Here is a 16,437-nt window from a genome sequence, read left to right as displayed (position 1 = left end):
CAGCCCAGCAGGAGCACAGCATGTTAAGGGATGGCAAGGATAAACCAAACAGGAGGGAGTGATGTCAGCAACTTTGTGTTTTCTGTCCCTTTTCTGTAGCTCAATTCTCAATCAACAGCCATGTAACCAGTGTTGCCTGCACATGGTGTGCTCCAGCAGGGTGAAATGGAAGCAGGTGAGCTCACCCAGGAGGAGGAGATTACACTGGGAGCTCTTTTCTTGGGAAGAACAGGCTTGATCTTCACCATGCCATGAGAAAGCAAGGAGCCCCGAAAATGATGGGAAAAAACCAACCAATCCAATAGGAGCAGGGTTTGAGATTTCTACAACAAGGGCCATGGGGACCCTAATGAGTTCAGTGGAACTGGGTTCCTCATCAGCCAGGAAACAACAGAATGAGGCAACTGAGAAGACAGAGCAGGCACAAACATCAACACCATCCACAGTCACGCCTGCCAGAATAAATTAAAAGGACACATATAGGACATGGGCCCAGGGGACTGCAAGGGGATCTCCTCAGCAGCATGCTCACACATCTTGTAGCTGCACCATGCTCAGCTACAAAACCAACCTTCGTGGCTCCCAGTTGCTGCAATAACTCCTGCTGAACTAACACAGCAGATCTGTCCCCCCCTTTCCCCATGGCTCTCCTGCCTCTCTGGGTTTAGTTTGTCTCACCTTGGGGTAGCACTGCCCCTGAGGAAAGCTCTAAAAATCCAAACATTTCTCCTGCACTTCCCTACACATCATCACTTTTGTAGAGTCGGGGTGAGTCATTGTCTTGGACAAGGTTCTCCACGAGAAGCTTCACGCCCGCTATGAACACACACATCTCATCGAGCCCTAAATCTAAAATGCCAGCCATGCTTCCTGAGAGTCCTCACGGCCAGAGATGCACCTGGCATCCTCCTGCTCCTATTTACTAGATCTTATTTTAAAATGTCAAAGGGATTCTGCAGGAGCTATGAACATGACAGGCTGCTCAGACAGAGAGCAAGCACCATCAGGGGACTCCAGTTCAGCGACAGCGTCCCATCACCCGTGCACACCTCCTCACAGCCAAGGGTTTGGTGTTTCCCCCAGGCACCAAAATTCAGGGAAAAAAAGCCTCCCTTTTCACCCCTGAATGCCTAAAGCCAAAAGCAGACTGCTCAGTTGAGCCAGAAACCAACTCTCCCCCCACCAAAATGAGAAGGTTAGCAAAGAAAAAGACCAGCTCTGGAAAAGCAAGCACGGAGGGAGCTTGCAGGAGCAACTCCAGCATGGAACAATGGCAGCCAGGTTCAGCCCATAGGTTTTCTTATGCAGCATCTGACAGGTATGAAAGCCTTTAGGGCAGCCAGCTAACTATTTTCTGGTGCAAAGAAGAACTCAACATTGCTGGTCCAAGGATGCATCCTGAAGATCCCCTAGCTCGTGCATGCAGGGATCGAGAGAGAGAGAGAGAGAGAGAGAGCAGGGAAGGCAGGGGAAGAAGGTAAGAGACACACAAGGATGCTCTGGCTCCTGCTGGAGATGACGAGCTCAGCTCTGGCCATCGAGGAGAGGAGGTGGGGATATAGAACCTCAAATGGAGGAAACTGGGAAAAACTCATCAGCAAGCAGCTCCCGGCACTGGCTGCCCTGCCGAGCATCGCCTCTCCAGTTTTTGGACTATATGGAGCCAGCTCATGACTGCAAATGAGGCGAAGAGCAAGAGAGGCAATAGGAAATAAATCTGTTCCACCACAGGACTGCCAGCAGCCCCAGGAAACCTCCACTAGGATGGAGAAGGTGCTGCCTGCATCCCATGGCTATGCCTTGGCAGAGCCCTGTTACCTGCCTGGCCCTCCCCGCCATGGGGAAGGGGCATGTGGAAAAACCATGAGTACCTCACCAAGAGTGGATGACCTAGGTGCAGGCCCCTTCCCAGAAGGCCCTGTAAACCATCCCTGGACTCTTCCAGCTTCACTTGTGACTTATCTTTCCAAGTTTCTTTTTCTTCTCCACTTTCTGCTTGGGTCAAAGCAACCAAAGGGATAGGGATCCGTAACTACCCCACCCCCTGAAAAATCTGTCCATTAGTCTGAGCTATCTTGAGGTCCCTACACCCCCGACACCTAAGGCATTCAATCCGTAACAAAATGTGTTGGCCAGGATCTCCCTACACCCCTTCACGCAAATGGCTGTCCCAGATCCAGTGTGAAACCCTTGCCTGAGTACACCCACAGCTCCCAGATGCTGGAATTGCCTCTTGGGAAGCTGCTCTTCAGCCCTAGGGAGCACAGCAAGGGATTCAGGACCTTCATGCAGCTTCTGCTGCACCATCGCAACTGTGCCAGGAGCAGCAGACAAACCACTGACTCCACAGAGGTGGCCCAGGCCCAGCACTCCTCACACCAAGAGCTCTGGGATCTCCATCCCACGAGAAGAGAGGAAAAAGCAGCGGTGCTCTAAATCAACCTTAAAACCAAAAGCTCGGGGACCGTGCTTCCATCGAGCTTTTCCTGCAAAGCTGCAGGTTGAGCTGCCAAGTGGCCCCAAGCTCTGGCCAGCCCTGGGAGGTGAGGAAGAGGAAGGAGGAGGAGGCTGCTGGCAGGAGGCTGGGTTTGGCAGCCCTGCCTCCAGCCCCGGCGGGTGCAAGCTGGGAAAAGGCTCCAGCATGAGGACAGCCATCTGTGCACCGGGAGCGGCGCCAAGGCGGGCTGGGGGATTATCCTTCCCGGCTCCTTCCCCAGAGCACAGGCAGGGCTGGAGTAAAGCACCAGGGACAACTTCACCCCACAAAAAACTTCCACACAGGGTTGCAAGAAGGTTAAGCCAGGAGAAGACCATCAGGGCCACCTCCAGCAGCCTGCCAGCCCTGTCATCAGCTGATGCTGGGGAGGTGCCTGCAGCCCACCAGGGGCGAGGGATGGTCCATTTCACACCACACCAGCTCTCTTCATTTTAAAAGTGGCACCGGTTGATGATAAAGTTCCCCTGAAGCTCATTTCCATACCCACTTCTTCTCCTGATGACACTGACCCATCCTCCCTGATTGTGGTTTCCTTGCTGAAATAAATCAACTTAAGTGCACGTTGTGCTCTGGGTCTCATTACTGTTCATCATCTTCTGCATGACAGAGTTGTCACATCCGCACAAACTCTGTCACCTGAGCCATTTGGGAGGGAGGGCAGGCAGGTGGGGAGAAAGCAGCTGCAGCTCACCGGGGTACTTCCCCACCCATCTGTTCCACAGCTTTCAGATGGTGGGCTCACACCTTCAACCCCTAGCATCCCTCATGGCACAAAAGCTCAGGAGAACAGAAGTGAGAAGGTGCGAGGCATGTGCAAGATGGGATTGTTGCACACAAACATCCAGAAGATGGCAGGTTCACCTTGATGGCCAAGGGGGCCTCGCTTCAACTGAGCTGCAGGAAAACCTCCTCCAGAACGGGTAGCTGAAACTCTCTCCTCCCCAAATTTAAATACTGAGGGGAGGGAAAGAGGTAGAGCCAGGAAGGAGGGCAGCAAGATGGTCACCAAACCTCCTCCAGCTCCGATCCTAGGCAGCACCACGTTCAGCTCCTCATCACAGACAGGTACTTCCAGCTCCACCAGGTTCCTCCAGACTAATCTGGACCAGAAGACTGCAGTCACGCTGCACACAGTAAATTAAAAGCTCAGTGCCGTAACCCCGAGAGGACCCTTCAGGCGGTGGCAATGCGAAGGCCTCACACATCTGTCACATCACTTTTTGAGAGCCAAGCACTCAGAGAGGGAGACGGGGAGCAATTAAGGCTGCTGCTATTCTTGTAGTGTCCACAAAGATGGGTCTCTTGTGTTTTCTAAGGAGGAGAGAGTGGAGGTGTCACTGGGTTCCAGATGGCCAGCGGGCCTGCAAGGGGCTGGGACCTGCCTGGGGTGAAAAGCCAACCCAGCCAGCACAGAGGGGGCTGCTGAGTCCTGTACATCCAGGAACAGGAGGTGTTTGCCCACATGGTGCAAACGTTCAAGTTTCCCACCAAAGACACAACACCTTCCTACAGCCTCAAGGATGGCCACAAAGAAGACAACGCTGCTCTCATGCCTTCCACAAGGCCCACCATATGCATGCTTCTTCACCCATATCCCTATCCCATCTCAACTTCCTAGGAAAAACGGCTATTGCTGCCCCAGCCACCACAGCAGGGAGGTGGAGACCACCAGAGACACAGGAGAACATCCACAGCGAGAGGTGCAGGAGACCCCCAGGGGTACAGGAGGAGGAGACCCCTGAGAACACATGTGCACCAGAATGTCCAACACTACCAGGAAGGCCACCCCAGGTGGTCCCACAGCATACACACAGCTCTCCCAGCTCCAAACACCCCCTAGACCCACCTGGAGACCCCACAGCCCCCATTGCCCAGGGCACTTGCACACGTGTTTGCACAGGCCAGCCCAGAAGAGGAGGGGGGGGAGGGAGGCCATGGCGTTGCAGAAATAACACAGGCACACAAACAAAAGAGCACAAGCCATTAATCTGGGGGAACTGGAGGAAATGAAATCATTATGTCTGCAGCTACAACATCCCAAAGAACAAATTTCCTGCCTGGATAATAAATGGATTCTTTTGTTTCAGCGTTGGCCCCCAACCACGTGACTGTCTTGGCCTATTCCTCATCCAAAACATCTTGCTGTATAAATACCCAGACGGGCTCAAGTTTCAGCTGCTAAAAATACGTTTTAATTATTATGATAATAATTATAACAACCAAAAAAACATAAATCTCAACCTACAGGCTCCCTTTGCCTCCTTAAAAACCTCTGAAGGTTTTCCAGCACAGGGACCTACAGATAAAAAGTTGACAACTACAGCTGAACAACTGGCATCTCTGAAAGAAAGACCAAGGCACCTGAAGAAGGGCAGCCCTGAATTAGTGCCTGCAATAAGTACCCCCTGCCAGAGGGAAAAACGATGGCTGCATGAGCATTTGAAGCATCAATAGCCCAAAAGTACCTTGTGACTATATCCAGGATGGGGGACCAAAGACACACGGCTCATGGGTGACAAGTTCTGACCTCCAACACCTTGGGGCTGTGCAGGTTTTTTTCCAGTGGCTTTCTAATGCTTTATAACTTGGGTTTGGAGTTTATTCATTAGATGGACAGGGAATGCAAGTTCTGGCCTCACCCCCCAGCTCAGCCAGGGTATTCCTCAGCTGTAGGAACAGCTCTGAAGGTCCCCAGGGATGCAGATCTCAGGGAGAGCTGCGTGAATTCTTGGGTTTTAAGCATTCCTCTGATCTGCAACTCCACTGCATCACTCGGTTAAAACCATTTCTTGCATCTAACTACGTATTTTTGCTTCTGATTTCAGCTTCTTTTCACTCTCCTTCCCAGTTTTACAAACACATAGCAAGCGCTGCAACAACTTTCAAAACAAAACATGGTTTTGAAGCCAAACATCAAAGCGCCTTGGTGCAAAAAAGTCTGAGTTGTTTGGATGTTGAAAAGAGACCTCTGTGAGTGGAAGTGAGCTCAAAGAGCACCCCAACCAGGTCCAACCAAGCCCACCCGAATCAATCGTAGCCCTTCTTGACTCAGGGCTGTATTTTTCCTCATCACTCCGAGCTTCCAAGCACCCCAAGGCAAAACTTCTCTTCAACTTCAAACACAACCAGAGGAAACCCTGCTTTTGAAAGTCAGCTCAGCGCACCGTGCCAGCAAAAGCTTCATTTTCCTTTGTGGCTCATCTTTAATTGCAATCAGATTTTTTTTTTTTTTGGATGCTGGGGCAAATGTCCAAACGTAGCTGCTGCCTCGTTTCAACTGCTTATCGTATGCTGTTTCTTCAAGGAAGGGGAAAAAAAAGAAAGAAGTCCTTGGAAACTAAATATTTACACGCCCACATAGGCTAATCCCAGCAGATCCATGGGTGGGAAGCCTGTTTAGGAAAAAAACATCCCTAATTGCTTTCCCATTTTAAAGGGAATAACCTGGCGATTAGCTAGAACACTTTCCCTAAGTAATCCTGGATTTTTTTTCTGAGAGGAATAATCTGCCAGCCTGTGCATCCACAGCACAGGGGTTGGATGAAGCATTTCTACACCCTGCCCCCCCCGTACAGCTGCCGAGCAGCCAAAGGTGCAGGGGGTCACCAAATGTCACCCCTGAGGTGACACCCACCATGAAGGGGGACACCAAAGGCAGCAATGCATCACCAGTCCCTGGGTTAATCACAGAATGGCTGAGGTTGGGAGGAACCTTAGAGATCATCTGCTCCAACCCCCCTGCCATGGCCAGGGACACCTCTCTCATCCAGACAGGGTTGCTCAAGGACTCATCCAGCCTGGCCCTGAACACCTCCAGGGAGGGGGCAGCCACAGCTTCTCTGGGCAACCAGGGCCAGAGCCTCACCATCCTCATATTGAAGAACTTCTTCCTAAGATGCAGTCTAAACTTCTTCTCCTCAAGTTTAAATCCATTTCCCCTTGTCCTATCACTGGCCACTCTTAATAAATAGATTATTGATCCATTTATTAATAAATAATGGATACTACCCCCCTCCCACACAGCAGTGCAAAACACTGATTTATCAGGAGCACCTTTCAGTCCCTCTTTGCCAATATATTAACAAAACGTACTTCTCTTAGCAGAATAAGATTATTTTTCTTTTTCCTACAGACCAGGGACTACACGTAAGGATTTCCAAGGTTCCTCCCCACCCCAGCAACTGCTGAAGGGAAGAGCTAAAGTCTTTGGGCCAGGTTGAAATCTTGTATCACAAGCCTCGCATGCTTGCATGGCGGATCGTTTAGGAAGATAAAACCCCCTTCGCAGGCAGCTATTAAAAGTGGAGAATGTTATTTCAGGTAATAAAGAGCAAGACCTGAGGACCAGCCTGGGAATTCAAATTTACAACTTGTATCAAACTCATCTGCTGTAAAACTCCACCTAGTTTATAAGTTTCTCGCCAACTTCATAAAACATGTTTTATTATTATTGTTTTCTGACTCTCCTGCCTTAATAAAATTCCTCTCCCAGCCCGTGTGGGTGTTGTTGCATTATAAACATTTGCACTTTGATTCATTCAAGACCGAAGAAAGCTTTCAGGTATCCTATTAGGAAGCCTTTAAATGTTTGGAAGACATCCCGCTCTCCTCAGAATGTTGTAAAGATTTAAAGAAATAAATAAAATGCAAGCAGCTGGTGACCTCATGGCTTCCATCAATCTCCTCTCCTCCCCACCGCTAGGTCAGCTTTGGCATCTGTGGGGCAGGGAGGCACTGCCAGCTGACGGCTGAGGGCTGGGGGTGCCCTACCTGAATCTCCAGGGGATCCACCCACTAGGCATGGATCTTCCAGACAGCTTCAGCCAAACCTAACAGGCTGGGAAGCAGGTCCATGCACCTCAGGTTCACCCATGGCCAAGTCCTACCCATAATTTCTTCCACTCAATATGCAGAGACCTGACACAGAGTCATAAAATCATCGTGGCTGGAGAGGACCTTCAAGCTCATTGAGTCCAACCCTCAGTCCTACACCACCTTAACCACTAAAGACATCACAGCTTTAAAAATAACCACAGCAGAAGCCTGAGGAAGGAGCAACCACATGGTGAGAACATCTCCATGCTGCAACACACCACGGAGGAGGAACACCAAGGGAGCAACCTTGCAGGCACCATTGGTACACTACACGAGGCAGCATGATGCAGAAGTCCTGAACAAATGAAAAACATTGTAGATAGGGCTTCTGACCCTGGTGATCTTCAAAAACACAGATTTTGCTCTTTTCAAACATCTGTTTCAAATGAAACCAGAGCCAATGCCTCATGGAGCACTCTGAGAGCATCCCACTCCCACTCTGTCCCTACAGGTCCCTCTCTTTCCTTGGGCATTTGGAAATATGAACCTAAAGGTGTTGGGTGACAAAAACAAACATATTTAAAAGTGTCCAGCCACTTACCAAGACCAGTTCCCCATTGGGTCCTTGGGCCACTCCAGTCGTCCCCAACCAGGCTGCTCAGGGGGACGAGAACAGACCCTGCCACCAGCCCTGCTCTTCTCCTGCCACCCGAGAAGGGCATTTCCTTTTCAGCTCTTCTGCTGGGCTCCTGGTTTTCCCAAGGTAGATGCAATTCCCACCCTTTTGCCTCTTCAGTGGTGATTTAATGTCTTTTGAGCAAAAAAGCAATTATCCTCCTATCAACAGGACCCTAGTGAGGGAGATAATGAGTCAGCTCCAGCCCTGCAGCTAAGGAAGCAGCTGAAGCAAGTGGAGGCCTCAAGTAATCAAAGGCCCCGTCCCCAGCCTCTGATTGCAAAGAAAAAGTAAAAAAAAAAAAAAAAAAAAAAAAAAAAAAAAGGAATCAAAAACCTCCATAAAACTTCAACCCTGCTCCATCCCTCCCACCCAAAGTGCATGTTTTAGCAGCAGGTGAAAAGGGACCAACACCAGGTCCCTCCCCACTTTGCCCCTGTGCCCCCAACACCCCATGGGCACAGGACACCAACCACATGCTCAAAATCAGATGCTGCAGCCCTGTTTTCTAAGTTCTGGGGATCAAGGAGAAGCAGCCCACCAGGCCAAGCCAAGCTCAGAAGGCAACCTGGAACGCAGAGCCAGGGAAAATGAGGTGTCCTCCATGATCTGCCCTGTAAGCAGAAAGAAAATTGGAAAAATGTAGCAAAAACAGATGTGAAACAGGTTTTGGGCTTGGCAGGTCTGCAGAGGCTTCCCAAGAGATGGCAGAACTAAGAGCAGAGGGCATCCAGTGCTGACCAGCATCAGGGCAGTGGCCAGAGCTACCCTTCCCCTCAAGAAAATATTTAGTCAGGGAAAGACAACTAAACCCAGCCATGTTCAAAGCAAGTCAAGGTGAGGTTGTCAGGGCCTGGCCCAGGCTGCCCAGAGTCCCCATTCCTAGAAGGACTTCAAAGCCATGGAGATGTGGTGCTGAGAGCCATGGGTTAGTGGTGGCCTTGATGATCTGAAAGGTCTTTTCCCACCAAACTGATTCTATCCAATCTCTTTTCAGTGGTGCCCAGTAATAGGACAAGGAATAATGGGTTGAAGCTGGAACATAGGAAGTTCCACCTCAACTTCTTTCTTGTGAGGCTGAGGGAGCCCTGGCCCAGGCTGCCCAGAGAGGTTGTAGAGTCTCCTTCTCTGAAGCCTTTCCAAACCCACCTGGATGTGGACCTGTGTGGCCTGCCCTGGGTGATCCTGCTCTGAAAGGGGGATTGGACCCTACGATATCTACAGGTTCCCTCCAACCCCTAGCATTCTAAAATTCTGTGGTGTTGGTTGGGTTTGAATAACCCAAAATCTGGTGCTGGGTTGCTCTGGGAGGTGGCACACAGGCTGCCAGCACACGGGGTAGGGATGTAAGAAGGACTTTTGGATAGAAAATATCCTGCAACAATCTTTAAAAGGCATGACAAAGCCTCCATCCCAGGTGGGAGGAAGCAGCCTGAACATGAGGATTTCCACAGCCTCTTACCTATTCCCAGCCACCACTTTTATTTACTGCAGAACAAATCAAAGCTTAACCAGCTTCCAGCACCAGCAACGCTGTTGGATGCCTCCCCAGATATTAAACGTTTTTCTCACTACACTAAGAAGCAGACCTCAGGCTTTACTAAGCCTTAATTACTTGGCATGGCTATTTCCACATTAAAAGAAAAAAAGCCCAAAATGCACTTGATATTTAAAAAGCAATCAACCCCAAGATAAACTTTGCACCTGATTTTTTTTCTTCCCCACCCATCCATAAGGATCTTGAAAGGACTCCACATGCTTATTAAGGGGAACAACTTAAAAGAGGAAAACAAGGAAATCAACATTCACTAAGTAAACCCCCCTAGCCCTCTCCTTTTCCAGGTGACCACTTCCCACCCCCCAAAAGCAGGCAGCACAGAAGAAGGCCATGGTGCAGATGGTTGGGCAGGCTGCTCCCGTCATCCTCCTGCGTGTATCCTGCCCAAATTCCAAGCATCTCCCCAAAAACCTAGGAGCAACCCCTGCCCAAACTCACCAAGTTTAGGTTGGAAGAAGCTCAGGCTGGGTTTCTCCAAGCCCCCTCCTCCTCTTTGAACCCTCGCCTCTGTGATTTCTCACCGCCAGGCTCCCAGCAGGAACTTATTAAAGCCAGCCCAAAGCACGGATGCTTTAATAGTAATTAGGTCACCCTGGGTTGTGGGCTTAGCAGGCAAAACTATAATTATTTTAGAAACATCACGTTTAAATGCCAAAGATTCTTAATGGAGCTGAGCTAATTAAACATTTTCAAATGAATAAGTGATTAGTTAAAAAAAAGAAAAGAGAAGGAAAAAAAATCAATGATCATAGACACCAACATTTTCTTTGAACAGGTTGTTTTCTTGCAGCAATTCTCAATTGCACAAAAGGAGAGCAACAACCCCCGCTAACCAAATATTATTGTAATTAAATATTCAACAGAAAGCCTCTTCAATTATTCAAAACACTGATAACGCTTGTTTATAATCAGGGTGGTGGGAGAGGCTTTCAGAAGCAGGGATTCTGGCACATCGTCAGGGCGCTCTGGTCACGGATGCAAACCCACACGGGTGGGATGGGTGGTGGCACCAGCACAGGGCTCCTGCCACCACTCCCATCCCTCCTGCAGAAACCAAACCCAAGGGAGATGGATGCCTGCAGCCCAGGCATGAGAAAACGGACCATATGGTCCACATGCTTTCTGGTGAGTTGTTATTAGACCAAAAATTTAGGGGACTAATGGCCAGTTTCCAGGCTTCACACCATTTTCTGATGGTAGCTTTAACTCCCCCAGAAGAGAACCAAGAGGAAAAGCAGACCCTGGTGGATCATTAGAACTCGCCAAGCAGCATTACCATAGGAAATTACAAATTAGCTTTTCAGCAAAGGATACAGGGATATTTAGATGAGCTCCAGAGAAACTAGAGAACCTTTGCAGCCCATTTATCAAAGCTCTCAGAGCTCCAACTTCCAGGAAAATGAAACAATAATAAATACCGAGCAGGGAAAAGTTCATCTCTGCTCAACGCACTTTAATAATTCAGAAGTTATGAGATATAAATAAATAAGGCACAGGCCCTTTCACTCCTACAAACACACGGCCCCTTTTTTCTCACCACTCTGCTCCCTCACAGTTGCTCAAGCCACTTGCTTTTGGAAAGGCTGGATTTGGAGTCCCTAAAAACTGGGTTCTGCAGTAACCAGCTCCATGTCTACCTGAGGTCCTGGCTCCTTCCTAATGCTACTCAGACATCACTCTGTCTTTTTTTTGCACATTTCCAGCCTCCACCAAGAGGGGAAGCAGGGAGGGATGCCAGAGGCTCCGCAGGCAGAAGCGCCCAACATTCACACATGGACCATGAGGCATCTGAACCACCTTCTGGATTCACCTTCATTTGCCATCCCCAACACCCAGCAGGGTGGGTTAACTGCTCCACCTCCAGCCACCTCTGTGAGCAATGTCCACACTCCAGCTTCCCAACATCACAGCCCTGCCTTCCCAAACTGCTACCCAGCAAATTGTCCCAGCTTAACACCTGCCCAACACAGGCGCTGACGCGTGGAACGCTTGAGAGCTCCCAGTGTTTGCAGAAAGAGCAAGGTCAAACCACAATGCACGCTCAAATCCCAGTGAATATTTTGGGGGAAACATTCACTTCTCCTCAGCCCCCCTGTGCTGCTGAGTGACTGCTTTTGCCACCCCTGTTCTGGGCTAGAGGGGATGCAGCAAATTTCCATCTGTCTCAGACAGGTTTGGGACCCCTGCCTGAAGCCGTTTCCATGCCACGGTAATGAGGAGCTCGTACCCATGCTGAGAGAGGTAAGAAAAGCCTCCCAAGGCTTCTGTGCAGCACACACCTCAGGCATCACAAGAACAGGACTCTGCTAGCCTCAGTCTTGCTCCAAGCATCTCTTCCAGCAGCCCCATCCCTCAGCACCCTTGCTGTGCCAGGACCCATCATCTCCAAGACTCTGCACACCTGATCAGGATGGAGTTACCCATTGTCCAATGTACAGTTTTCCCCTTTCCACCAAACGGTTCTTGCAGAACCCATCTCTGCTAGAAACATCTATTATTCAGCACAGGACCCAGAACCAGCCAAACACATTCCAGCTACTGTACCATCAAACTTCAATATATTCTTCTGGTTTTTTTGAGGCCAGTGGAAGGCTTCATTCTGTCCTCTTGTGTGAGGAACTTCAGCCAGGATGGGCGAGAGGCCACCTTGCAAACCGCCCCCTGGCAGCTCACAACAGGGCCACTAAGCACTTGGGAGCCCAGGGCCAGAACATACTTTCCATCCAGAGATGGCAAGCAGAAAAAGAAATACATTTATCCCAGACCCCACCTTCTCAGTGCCTGTCTTTTACACAGCTCCTTCATTTGCATTAACTGCTCTGAGACCACCTTCAGCATCAAATAAATAGTAATAATGACAGCCCCACAGGCAGGCTTTCCATTTCCAGCCCTGCTTTTTGGATCTCTCCATCATTGCCGACGCTCATTTTCATCTCTAATGGGCTTCCCAAGCTGAGCCGCCAGAGCACTGTCAGTTATTCAACTTTTGGCTCTGCTGCATTAGGGGGAAAGTAATATTCAAGGCTTTAATTAAGGCGAAAAATAAATCAAGACCTTCACCTTAAGGAAGGAAAGCGACATGAAATACAGATGCAGACGTCGCCCAGGAGGTGGATTCCAGCAAGGCTGCCGCCAATTCAGGGACAGCCCTGCCACAGCCATCTCCACCACCATCTGAGCTGCAGTCCAGGGATAAAAAAAAAAATAAAAAATCTCCATTTTCAGTCTTTCCAGCCCTTTGTCATGCTGTGGTGCCAGCCACGCAGGTCACCTGCAGCTTTGGGCCAGCAGGACCCTTTGGAGGCCCTGTGACATGTTCCCTTTCCTTCACCTCCATCTTCAAGCCCCAAGCACAATGGGAACAGGGAGGGAGGAAGAAGCGTGAGGCAAGGTGTAATGAATCAATGATACCAGTAATTAGGCAAAAAAAAAAAAAGATAAAGCAACGCAGGCATCTGCAGTCTCAGGCCCCTTTTCCATGACTTGACAAAACACTTTCCCTCCAGGCTGACAAGACTGGGCTCACTCATCATGCCAAGAGTACGTTTTTTCCCCTTGGGGGTTGGTTTCCCCCTCCCCCCCCCCCCCCCCTTCAGATAGCTTGTGCAAAACAAGTAAATGGCTGGCAGGATACTAACACTTGCAAATTCCCACCTAGAATACTAGCACTTGCAAATTCTCTCTTGAAAGAGTGATCCCTAGCTTCTCCTTTGAAAATCGCTCTGCTCAGGGTGAGGCAGCTGAGCCAAAGGTGGAAGCCCTGGAAGTGATGATGATGATGGTGATGGGCTGCATGGCAGCTGCCAGCTCAGCACAGGCACCACTCCAGCACCCAGCAGAAGCAGAGGAAGCCCGCAACAGATGTGCACGTCCTGAGCCAAAATGCAAGGAGAGCAAGCACCCGTGGCGGGCAGCAGGCAAGGAGCAGCAGCCAAGGACATCACCCTGGAAGCAAAACCCCAAACTCGTCCCTTCTCCCGGGCTGTGGTTCCAAAAGCCAGGAGGGCAAGTGAGCATAGAAGCACAGGCAGCCAAACCAAGCTGATACACCACCCCTCAAGCAGGGTTTTCCACCTCCCTCCCCATGCTTTGCTCAGCCTGGTGCTGCACGCAGAGGTATGGGAAGAGGGGAAAAAAAAACATCAAATAAGAATCCAGTTTGAAAAAGAGCAGGGAGCTGGTGGCCAGGTAAGGTCATTAAATAGCATCATCTGTGGAGAAGCTGCACCAAAATGGACATCAGCCCCAGCTGACCCATCGACACCTCAAACTCTGACAGCTCTGGAGTTAAAACATCTAACGTCAGGCTGCTCCCACCCGCTCCCTATGCTAAATGTGATTATATTTGGTTCAGCTAACACGAGAGAGAGCACGCGAGCGGCTCCTGAATGATTGCAGGGTGTGGGAGACACAGAGTATTTGTTCCTGTCATCTCCTCACGTCCACTCTTTACAAGACACAAAAAAAGAAAGGAAAAAAAAAAAAAAGACTATAAAAATCCAGATGTCCAGCAGAAAAGCCACAGGGTTTGGTAAAAATCTAGTAACCACAAGAAAACTCAGATAAATGACTCTACTCTCTCACAGGCTGCTGTGCTGCAGGCAATGAGTTAGCAAGGTTTTAAGGTGGATAAAGAAATGTTTGCAGGCAGCCCTGGCCCCAAACCCAGCTGCATCCTCCTCTGACAGGATGCAGAGCCCCAGACATCTCCACAGCCCCCAGGAAAGACTTTTTGCCTCGCTGGCTGACTGGAGATGCAGAAGCCATCCCTCTCCTGGCTGCTTCTGCAGCCCACGGCAGCGCTGGGCTCCAACCGTAGATTTTCCTGGCTACCATCAAAACCAGGCTGGTGGTCCCTCCAGGGGGAAAGCCAGAGCCTAGGGTAGGTCAGGCCCTAGGAGATGCTTCTGCTCACTTAGAGAAATCTCTGTTTTAATTTAGGAAATTCAACCACTGCACCAGGAGGATCCATAAGGATTTTAAAAAGCTCCAATAAAACGGTGTTTTCTTTCTACAACCACGCCAGTCGATCACCACCTTAACTCCAACTCGCATCCAATTGCTCTGCCTCAGAAATCCCCAGTCCCCAGATTTTCCTTAACTCTGACATTTCTCTCCCAGGATGCTACTTTACTATCCAAAGTAATTTCCACAGCAGAGCAGAACCAATATTGCTCTTCAACAGGTTCTGGGCGGGGGGGGGTGGGGGGTGGTGAGGATGTGATGAATGGCTCTGCCGGCCTGGCCTGTGCTTTGGGGAGGAGGGTGACTGGGGAAGAACCTGCAGGACACATGGACACAGACATGTCCCCCAGGACTGCTCTCGGGGAGGGACAGAGCAGAGGTCTCCCTACCAGCCCCGATTTTCAGCAGCGCCTGCAGCAGCTGATGCTGCAAGCGCCGGCTAGTGAAGCGCTGCTAACAGGTCCTGGACCTTCTCAACCGAGCAAACACCCACCTGGTTGCTCGCGTTCTCACCTCCAGCGATTTCTACAGAGCTGCCCAGAGAGGAAGCTCGAGAAAGAAGGAAAGCAAACGCCCAGGCCAGCCAGAAAGCCGGTGGCAAGCAGGCGCCGCGACGAGCGGGCCTGGCCACCACCATTCGGCAAAGGGCAACCACGGCCAACACCGCTCCCACCCCATCGCAGAAGATCCCGAACCGGCTCCGTGTTGCCTGGAGCTAGGCCACCGGTCTCCTCCTCCCAGCTCAGCCACAACCTCGCTAACATCACCTGAATTCCATCTCCCCTATCCCCTCAAAGAAGGGGCCCGAGCCCCATGGTGGCCACCAGCTCCGTTGGCCCACAAGACCTCCCGGCTCCCCTCCCCACAACCACACGTTCCTCGCTGCCCACAGCCCAGGGCCACACGTTTCCTCCGTGGCTCCACCGACGGGACAAGCGCCTCCTGGCACAGCCCGACGCCAGGGAAGGAAACCCCCCACCTCTTCCATAAAGCTCCCACGGGCGTCGGGAGGCACGGGAGGAGCAGGATGACCACCGGCAGGCCCCTGCACAGCCACCGCCCTGGAAAAGGGTCCCCACCGGCCCCCTCGGACACAACCCCGCCAGGGAGGGGACCCGGAGGGGACTCTGGGCGCAGCCGCCCGTCCCACACACGCCTGGACGGGTTCCCCGGAGCACCCCCCACACTCTCGAGGGCTGGAACCACCCCTGCCCCTTCCCGGGGCCACCTCCCGCCCCGTTGCAAAGTCCCGGGCCAGTTGCCCCGGACTGCAGGAGAACGGCTGGCACCACCGCCCGATGCCCAACGCAGCTCCGCGCCCTCGGAGCCAGCCCCGGGGCCAGTGCGCAGAGCGAGGTACGGCGGGCGAGCCGGTTTCCCGCGGCTGCGCCGCCGGTGCAGAAGCGGCGAGTGATGCTCCCAGAACCGGGGACCCGCGGCTCCGCATCCCCCTCCGCTCCCGGTGCCGTCTTACCTTCCACGGCGGCCGCGGCGGCGGCCAGGCAGAGCAGCACCACCAGATCCGCAGCCATCGCCTCCCCGGGCCCCGCGCGTCGTTGCTCCGCAGGCGTCAGCCGCTACCGGCGGGCGGCCGTGAGCGGGCATGGGGGTACGTCCGCGGGCCAGGACGGGCCGGGCCGGACTGGGCCGGATCGGTGGGATGGGGTGGGATGGGGTGGGACGGGACGGGCCGGGACCGCGTCGCCTCCCCGCACCGACCGGGTCACATCGCCGCCGCGAGTGGGGAGTGCAGCCACGCCGCCGTCGGCCCCCGCCGCCGCCCGGCACCGCCCCCGCCGCCGCTCCGCCAATCGCCACCGCCGTCCGGGCCTGACCCCGCCCACACCACAGTCCCGCCAATCCCCGCCGTCCTCCAGCCCCGCCCCCCCAATCCCCACCGCCTCCCGTCCCCGCCCATGCCACCGC

General features: G+C 51.9%; 1 protein-coding gene across 1 annotated transcript in view; it reads right to left on the bottom strand.

Annotated features, from left to right (window-relative positions):
• EPHB1 (EPH receptor B1) overlaps positions 1 to 16,230 on the bottom strand; it is a 71,895-nt gene extending 55,665 nt beyond the window's left edge. The window contains 1 exon segment of the mRNA XM_030456050.1: positions 15,986 to 16,230. Coding sequence (XP_030311910.1) covers positions 15,986 to 16,043 — 58 coding nt within the window. The 5' untranslated portion in view covers positions 16,044 to 16,230.
• Between the last annotated feature and the right edge of the window lie 207 nt (positions 16,231 to 16,437).

Source organism: Calypte anna, chromosome 9, assembly GCF_003957555.1.
Source record: "Calypte anna isolate BGI_N300 chromosome 9, bCalAnn1_v1.p, whole genome shotgun sequence".
NCBI classification, from domain to species: domain Eukaryota; kingdom Metazoa; phylum Chordata; class Aves; order Apodiformes; family Trochilidae; genus Calypte; species Calypte anna.
Note: the sequence above shows the minus strand (reverse complement) of the source record. Positions and strands in the feature narration are given on the sequence as shown.